The following is a 9151-nucleotide window of genomic DNA, read 5'->3' on the forward strand; positions in this document are numbered from 1 at the left end:
TTCACATATTTAGATATATTGAGAGTATGTGTTTATTGCACCTTAAACTATACTATTACCTATTCTAGCTATACTGCAGCCCTTTTCCTAATCTTAATTGACCATAATTTATACCTGGAACAATTTCCTAATTCTACTGCCTCCTCATTTTTCTGAGGAAGGTAGTAGACCTTTGACCTTCTGTTCTACAATATGTACTTTTTTCTGTGAGGTTTTGCTGTAAAGACATTTCTCAGGTGGGAAGCTCCCACTAGTCACCAAATAGCAGAAATTTCTACATGCTCAGCAAATAGCAGACTGAATTTATCATTGCACATGGTTGATAAGAAAGGGCGCCTATTGTTTATTAAGTAATATTCCAGAGAATTCATGTGAGGGTGATGGCACCCAACCCTCAAAGCCAGAAAATAGCAGCATTTTTCAACTTCATTATAAGGTGAAAGAAAAGTTATTGCACAGTGGCTGTGAACAATGAGGGAACGCTGACCTTCCTAAATCAACCGTCAGTGCGGTCGCATAAAGGCCAAAGTGTAACTAGGTTACTAAAGATGTATGGAGAGAAAGGGAATTATAGTATTGAAACATTCTAGGAGCAAATAGTGGATGCTTTTCAACAGAGAAATAGGCCATTTAAGTCATTTAGTATACAGAATGTCCTTCCATGACCTTTCTATACTAAGGACATAAAATTAGCAAATTACATTTTCACTCACCAATTATATGAATTGTGAAATCTCAAGAGTTATTCTAGCATTATCTCAGGAGAGAGAAGTGGAAGTCATTTGACTATGTCTGTGCATCAAGAATGGCATAGGAGTATGAAGGGAAAGTCACCTAAACACATCCTTTTAGTTTGGTTCAGTTTCAACAGATTTCTCAGACAAGTAATTAAAAGACATGAGAGCCACAGTGTTTTGAAATAGGACATTCAGCTTCCTAACGTATATTGTTTTATTTATGTTAATAAGGAATAAGGATACCCTGGGCATTTTGATATTTAAACTTGGTCAGTGAACTTACTACAGCATTATTTCCTGAAGTATGTTCTGTAGGAAACTGGTCAGATAATTTAGGAAAATAGCGCAGAAGCTAGTGAAGGCTCTAAAAAACGCCACAATTAAAAACCCTGTTTAACTCTGTTTGCCATGGAGAACCTTATTGTTTTTATTGATATATGAACTTTTATTTATTTGATAATTCTTATTAATATAAACAACTCTAGGAAACTAAGAAATATAGCAACCGTTAAAGTGTTTATTTGTAGATGCCATGATAGCTTTTCAACCTTTAACATAACTAAACTTTGTTTAGGGTCAAATCATGAATCATTCTGATATTAATTAGAATGAAATAGCCCATAATCAAATAGCATTGCAGTTTTTAGTACAGGAAAATAAAATGTGGCTTTACAGCCTCCAAAATAGGAAATATGGTAACAGAATTGAGTAGTGGTAAAAAGAACACAAGTCACTGTGAAGAGTAACCAAACTCCATATGGACTACAGTATAATCACAAGATACATGCATTTAGTTTATGCAACTTTCAATTATATAGAAAGAGCAATAATCCCTGGATTTCCCTGTCATCCTTCTTCACCCCCCTGTCCATCTTCAACTAGAATTCAGTTTAGAAAAGTAGAAGTCAATGTAGAATCAAAGAAAAACCAAAGAAATGAATTTTAGGTCTTTAGTAGGGACTTTGTCCTAAATAATTCCAAGGGGCATCTTTCAGGGTCTTCAGGAGTCATACAGTGTACAACTTGTATCCCCATGTATTATGTACATCTCTGGCTTTTGTGCTCCTAAAGACCCGAGTCCTGGTGATATACCTATATGTATCTATATCTATGTATTCACACATTCACTAACCTTTTCAAAATAATACCCTTATATTATTTTTATATTAAAACTACAAAAATATCTCTAACTGGAATGCCCTTGTGCATCAGATCTTAGGAACAGAAATACAAATTTCTGTATCACTTACTTTAAGATCCATCAATGACAGATTCCTTTTTCTTGTTAACCCAAGCTTGCATTGATTTTGCTCTAGTTTTGTGCTTTATTAATATCTGTGCTTTGGGCTGTATTACCCTATACTTGGATGTATGTAAATCTTATTCATGCAGTTGAGCTCTATGACAGCAGAAATTACTTTTTAATAAATAATAAATTCTTGTTGAATGTTTGAGGACAGATAAATGGAGACTTGATCAATGAATTCACCACAAAAAAAAGAAGGGGTTATCATAGCAAATGTGAAAAAGGGGACTTCCCTGGTGGCACAGTGGTTAAGAATCTGCCTGCCAATGCAGGGGACATGGGTTCGATACCTGGTCCAGGAAGATCCCACATGCTGCAAAGCAACTAAGCCTGTGCGCCACGACTACTGAGCCTGCGCTCTAGAGCTCTCTTGCTGCAATTACTGAAGCCCGCCCACCTAGAGCCTGTGCTTCTCAACAAGAGAAGCCACCACAATGAGAAGCCCATGCACTGCAACGAAGAGCAGCCCCCGCTCGCCACAACTAGAGAAAGCCTGCACGCAGCAATGAAGACCCAACAGAGCCAAAAATAAATAGAATTTTTTTTTTTAAATGTGAAAAAGGCCAAAGGGCATAGATTCAGTGGCAGGTCAGAAAGCGTATGAGTGAATAGCCTGTGGCTAGTTACTTTCTTTGGGGGTATTCCTCAAATTTGAAAACAGAATTTCATGCAAGAGAAAAAAGTAAACAGAAGTTAGCAAGATGTGGGTTTTCTCAAGATACATCAAGTATAAGACCTAGTAGTGTCAAAAAGCAGGAAAAGACAAAAGAAACTGACAAGTGAAACTGACCAGGTATAAGTGGCTGATTTGAATATGATGGAAAAATTTTAAATCTCTAGTGTTCTATGGAGGATGAAAACATTTGATGTAAGAATACTGTAACATGTAAAAATAAAGTTGGGTATTTTTTGCTTTATCCGGCTTTTAAATGGTCTCCATGCTTGTTTGTTTGTTTTTTCCTCGTAGAATGCCAGACTCTCCTGGTGAAGTTCCCGAATATCCTTTGTTTGTGACGGTCGGTGACTGGCTAGATTCTATAAAGATGGGGCAATATAAGAATAACTTCATGGCAGCAGGGTTTACAACTTTTGACCTCATTTCAAGAATGAGCATTGAGTAAGTGGTGCTATGTTTATTACTATATTTAGATGCTCCACTCAGGAGATTATAAATTCAAATACTATATCAAGAACACCATGGTTAAACTACCTTCCCTAATACTAGGATGGTGTTTCCACATCTTTCCTCACCATTTCTGTCGATCATTCTAGTGAAAGTTGGACATTGCACTTTTAACTATTTTCCTTTGAAAGAATATATTTAATTCAAAAAACTATTTAAAATTTTAAATGCTTTCTAAAATGCATATTACTCTTGTTCACATCATAGACTTTACATCAACATAGTTTTACCTTTGCAAATTAGTTTTGACTCATGTATACTAAATCAATTCCTATTACTTTCATCAAATGTAATAATTGTAATAATACAATATTATGTTATCTCAGAGCTTTTTCTCTATGTTACAATGGTCCAGCATTTTTCCACTTTCTCAAATGCTATCCTTTCATGGGTGCAGTGAAAATGCTCAACATGTGCTTAAAAGAAAGATACTAAAACTAGTAGGTGAAGCCATATTAAATTGCCATTGTTGTAAAATAGTAATGGTAATTTCATACTGTTCAACATAATATAATGGCATTTTTTCAGATTATTGAAAGACCATGACAATTAAAATGGAGTCCACATTATACTTTCTATCCTACATGCTATTTTGCTAATACTGTTGAAAATTTATACAATTACATAAAACCCTTGGGCTTATGAAATATCTGAACATTACATCGGTACCTGAATTCTTTGTACCCTTAAATCTGAGGTTGACCTGACGCCTTCTCTGGCACCAGGGTAAAGAAAAAGGTAACAAACTCCTGTTGTTCATTTATATCTCTGCTTAAACTCTCATTTTACCAGGTATACAATTTTTGGCAAATCTGACATGGGGCACATTTACCATATCTAAATGTTCATTTCCTCTCTGTCATACTTACCAGATCTAAATGTTCATATTCTCTCTCTCTCTCTCTCTCTCTCTCTATCTCTCTCTCTCTCTCTCTCAATCTCTCACAGTGATATTAGAAGAATTGGAGTCATACTCATTGGACACCAGAGACGAATAGTCAGCAGTATACAGACTTTACGTTTACACATGATGCACATACAGGAGAAGGGATTTCATGTATGAAAGTACTACAAGCACCTGTGTTTTGTGCCTCAGCATTTCTAAAATGAAAGATATCCTCTCTACTACCCTCTCTTCTGATTCTCCAAACATCACTTCACAAACTGCAGTCTCCTGTCAGACTACGAGAACACACCCTTTGTTTATGCTTCCAACCTGGACTTAAAAATCACTCATCATAGCTCCTCTCTGAATAACCTGCAAATAAAACCCTGGCCCACTGCAGATTATCATTACACAATGGTAAATAACTCAGCATGGATGTGTAACTTTGTATAATTGTATTTCGGAACTGTTCAAGGACTTAACCCAAAGGAATTTGGGGTTAATGATGTATTTAGAGTTTGATGGTAGATTAAAAAAAAAGAGTTGACCTTGCTTTCATGTTTTGTGATCGAGTAGCTTCCAAACTGACATGAATATTTATTTTTTAGATAATTATATTCAACTCTGTGGGTCATATCGTTAACTCTATACTACAATACTTTACCTGTCGAAGCCTGATGTTGTTAGAATTATTTGCAGAAAAGACCAATGTTTCATGTAGTGAATTCTTGTCAAGTGTGACTGGGGTGAGAAGGAAGTTATCAGGGAGGGTGAGGGAGAAACATACTGTGCTTTTAAAACTTCTTAAGTCTTGGTTTGTCATTTTTTAAAATTAACTTTATAGTGTCCTACATATTTCGTAGTAGGTGGTAGTTTAGAGGCAGGCTTTCCCCTCTAATTTTTTACTAACTATAGTATATTTCTCTACTGTGTTATGAAGATCACCCCTGGAAAGACCAAGAGTGATTCCATTGCTCTAAAGGCTATAAACAGAGTGAAGCATGGAATAATCCATGACTGTTTCCTTGGTTCATCTTCACAAGTTTGCAAGAGTAATTATCAAAGCATTAAGAAAATTATTCTCAGCAGAATTGCTTTGAATAAAAGATCTATGATTATAGCCTTAGATTAAACGTAACAAGATTTTAATTTAAACAGAATTTTATGATAGTTACATGGTGGCCCAAGAAAATAAACACATCGAACTGTCTAATATTGGTACATTTTGCAAGTTTAAGAATTTTTATGTTTTGTTTGTAAAAATAAGTTACACGAACATGCTGAGCTGTTTTCCAAACCTTCCAAGAGACAAGTATGCCGCTGCGTACACCAAAGAGGGTATAAACGGATCTAGCACATGAGCGTATATGAATTGTGTGTAACCCGAGTCCTTGATACAGTAACATAAAAATGTAAACACAGCTAAGGTGTGTTGTTGCCATAATCTTCTGGAGGCTGCAAAAACAGGCAAATATACTTTTCATTGAATTAAGCTGAGTCAGCTTATCAAAACAGTAATGTCGTATGAACAAATTCAATTATAAAATCAGCTGTTCCCTGTGAAACTATAAAAATAACTGCTGTGCTAGGTGGAAGAGTAGTGAGAATGTCTTAAGAGAAAAAAAAGAGCAGGTTGTCTGAAGATGCTGATTTCATATAAAAATGAAGTTTTATTTGATCTCGCAGATAAAGGTACCCTACCCACATCCTCAAATTCCTACCTAAATTACATTTTTTGGTGATAGTAGTTTTCTTGCTATAAAAGGAGTCTTGATTTTTTTTTTCCTATTTTAAGATTTTTTGATTGTCCCATTAGACTAGACCCTTCCACATATTTTCTTTTGTTGATTTATCTTCTGATTTTTGCCTCCCACAGCTAAAATTTTCTCATTTCAAAAGAAACAGAGAGAGCTAGAAGGAAGAGTCTTTAAAGTATTCCTTAAAGTACAATAAAAAAGAAAAAAGTGGGAAATCCATCACTTTTTAAGTAGGTGTGTCAGAAATAGCTAGCAACATTTTCCAGCCATCACCTGCATGGTCATGCATCACTCACAGACTGTCTGCAGTTTGCTTGTTACATTTACACAAATCTGGATGCATTTAGAGGAAATATAAAATTTCCATATTTACCTATCTTCAAATATATATTAAATAAGAACAGATGTAAAGCAGATTAAATTTATTAATCATATATATTTATTTTTATAATACAACAAAAACATATTTAGAAAATAAGGAATAGAATAATTATGGTCTTCCATAGGACTCTGTCAGCAACATCTGTATACTTTGATGAAATAAATTCTATAAAGTATTTAAACTTCTATGGGATGGGCATTCAGTGCTTGCAAGATTTAAATTCTCTGTTAAGAATTTTTTTCTTCAAAAATCCAACGATCCTATTCTATATCTGGTTAATTCATAGTTTTTTTTCCTTCCCAGACATCTTTCTGTAGTATTATAAAACTGCCTTTTCACTTTGTCTCTTACCCCCAATCCTCTTTAAAATTTACATTTATATTACATTTATATTTTTTGCTACTGTAAGCATGATAATCTTTAGTGTAAATTTGAACCTCATCATGGTCAGAACAAGGTATGCAAGATTAAACAGAAACATTAAAAAATAAGTATATCTATTTCTTTACTGCCTACCAATCACGATTTGAAAATTTTACATGAAATAGTTTGAGATTTACTAGTGCACATATTCAGTAATTAAAGCTGTTTAATATTCATAACATAGAACGTAATGATAGAAAGAAAATGAGTAACTTCCATAAATCACAAGCCTCCAAAAATAATCTTTAATAACTAAAATATGCATATATAGTCATGTACCTGCTTTATTTTAAATTTCCTAGTCTATACTACTGAGGGGCTTTTTAGATTTTGAAAATCAGACAGCTGAAGGAACCATTTTTTAAAATTTTCTACGTGGTCAGTTTCCAGCCTATAGTCAACTCATTATCTCATAGTATATATAAGACATAACTGGGAAAAAATGTAAAAACAATGTACAATCAAGAAGAGAGATTAGGTATGTAAATCATTACACTAAAAAAGCCATCAGAAGTTGCAAAGCTCTTGGTTTAACAAAAATCAAGAATTACAGCACTTTTGCACTGAGTTATAACTTGATAAATAAGTTCTGCATGCCATAATCAAGAAGGATTTCTTATTTCACTCTGTATTACTCTTTAAAATCTATCCAACTAAATACCTGAAAAAAAAAATTTTCCAGCCACAGCTTTAAGGCCCAACTCAGCCCATGCATGGAAAACAAATCCAAATTTAATCCTTGAAAAGCAGTCTTTAAAGGAGGTCTTCGGAAGACGTGGTGAAGAATGAATTACATTACCTATCCCCAACCACAATTTTCTTAAAAAGCCATTTTTATGTCTTTCCCTCCAAATTTCTACTCTGTAAAGCAGTCAGTTAAATCTCTTATCTCAAAATGTTCACTAATACTAGGTATTTTGGGTCCTACCACATAAATGGGAGCATTTACACATACAGAGGGTATGAATTCTGGCTTTTCATTAACTGGAAATTAAGTGCTTTGGAAAGTAATTTCAAAATGGATGAAGATGATCCTTTCCTACTGCTTTAGCTAGGGAAATGTGTTATTAATTTAAAAGAAATAAATATTTTATGAATCAAAAACTGTTATCAACTCACAGTTGTCGTACATGTCTTTATATAACAAAGAGATTAGAAGAAGATATAATCACTTCTTTTAGTATCATCAACTTAACTTTTCCAAGTTCAAATTCCATTAAGTATCAAAGACTTATATTAACTTTCGATCCAAAAATATTTTAGTGCTTTTTATATGAAGACTCCAAAAGGTAGAGGAGCACACTGTGTCAAATTGATGGTATTCTTCCATTAGAGCACTGGGCACTGAAGTCATCCAGCTTTTGGTTTTTATGATCAACATTTTCAACAGATTTTCAATTTTTTATAATAATGTTCAATAAAGGTAGTGTAAACTTTAGTTCATTTTAACAAATATCTATAAGATGTCTCCTACATGCATAAAATTTTATGGCAAAGATGAGTTTGACTGTAGTGTCCTTACGTTCAAGTAACTCTTAAGCTTAAAACTTAAAGGTTAGAGCCTATTTGCTATGTTTGCTGTGATTGCCATGTCACTAAAGGTTAGTTCTTTCCACAGAACAAAAATACATTGAATAAATAAAACCTTGTCCAGTGTGAAATAAAACCTTGTATAAAAAAAAAAAAACAAAAAACCTTGTCCTATGGAAAGAAATATGTTGGACCTCAAATTTTCCATAGAACACTCCACACTTCCTCTGGCAGAAGGGAGCACACTTGCTGGATTCTCTAAGAGAATCTCTCTGTTAACAGCTGATTCTCCTCAGGAGTCACATACTTCTATTGTCCAGTGGCATACTTTTCAGTTCAGGTGTAGGCTCACTACCTCAAAGGTACTTCCAGTTAGAAAACATCAGCCATTTTTCAAAAACGATTCTGGGGTAATCTCTTGCCCAAGCCAATTCACTGGCCTTAGTAAATGTAATAATGAGTATACAGCTGAAATGGTTGCATAAAATTCTTTCAAACATGATATATTGAATAAAGGAAAGAGATGATTACTCATGACCAGAGCACATTTATTACTAGATGAAATAAAGGAAAAGAAAAATCTTATATTCCAGAAGAATAAATACCCCATCTTTCTCTTACTATTCCCTTAAAAAGATAAGTATTAGACAAGGGTTTCAAAGATTTATGAGGATAAAATGTATTTTTTTTGTTATAAGAGGATGTGACGTGATATACGTGTCTCCTGGGGGAAAAAGATCCAGAAGAAGATCCAAGTCATCAAAATGTAATTTTAACTAATCCTCTTTCATCTAATAATTATATCCAATTTCAAATTAATGATGGATTTAAATGTTTAAAAAAGCATATTTACATCTTAATTGGAAGACTTAGGTTCTTTGCTCTTAATTCAAAAGAAGTTAACAAAAACCTGGTTGGCATTGGCTTTTTTGGGATATTAGAATAGA

General features: G+C 33.8%; 1 protein-coding gene across 2 annotated transcripts in view; it reads left to right on the forward strand.

Moving 5' to 3' along the window:
* The window catches only part of EPHA6 (EPH receptor A6), an 867569-nt gene extending 859298 nt beyond the window's left edge, over nt 1-8271 (forward strand). For both annotated transcript variants that reach the window (XM_060010502.1, XM_060010503.1), the window contains 2 exons: nt 3011-3160; nt 4175-8271. In XM_060010502.1, coding sequence (XP_059866485.1) covers nt 3011-3160; nt 4175-4289 — 265 coding nt within the window. In that variant the 3' untranslated portion in view covers nt 4290-8271. The remainder of the gene's footprint in view (nt 1-3010; nt 3161-4174) is intronic.
* The last annotated feature ends 880 nt before the right edge of the window (nt 8272-9151 follow it).

Source organism: Delphinus delphis, chromosome 4 (assembly GCF_949987515.2).
Source record: "Delphinus delphis chromosome 4, mDelDel1.2, whole genome shotgun sequence".
Taxonomy (NCBI): Eukaryota; Metazoa; Chordata; class Mammalia; order Artiodactyla; family Delphinidae; genus Delphinus; species Delphinus delphis.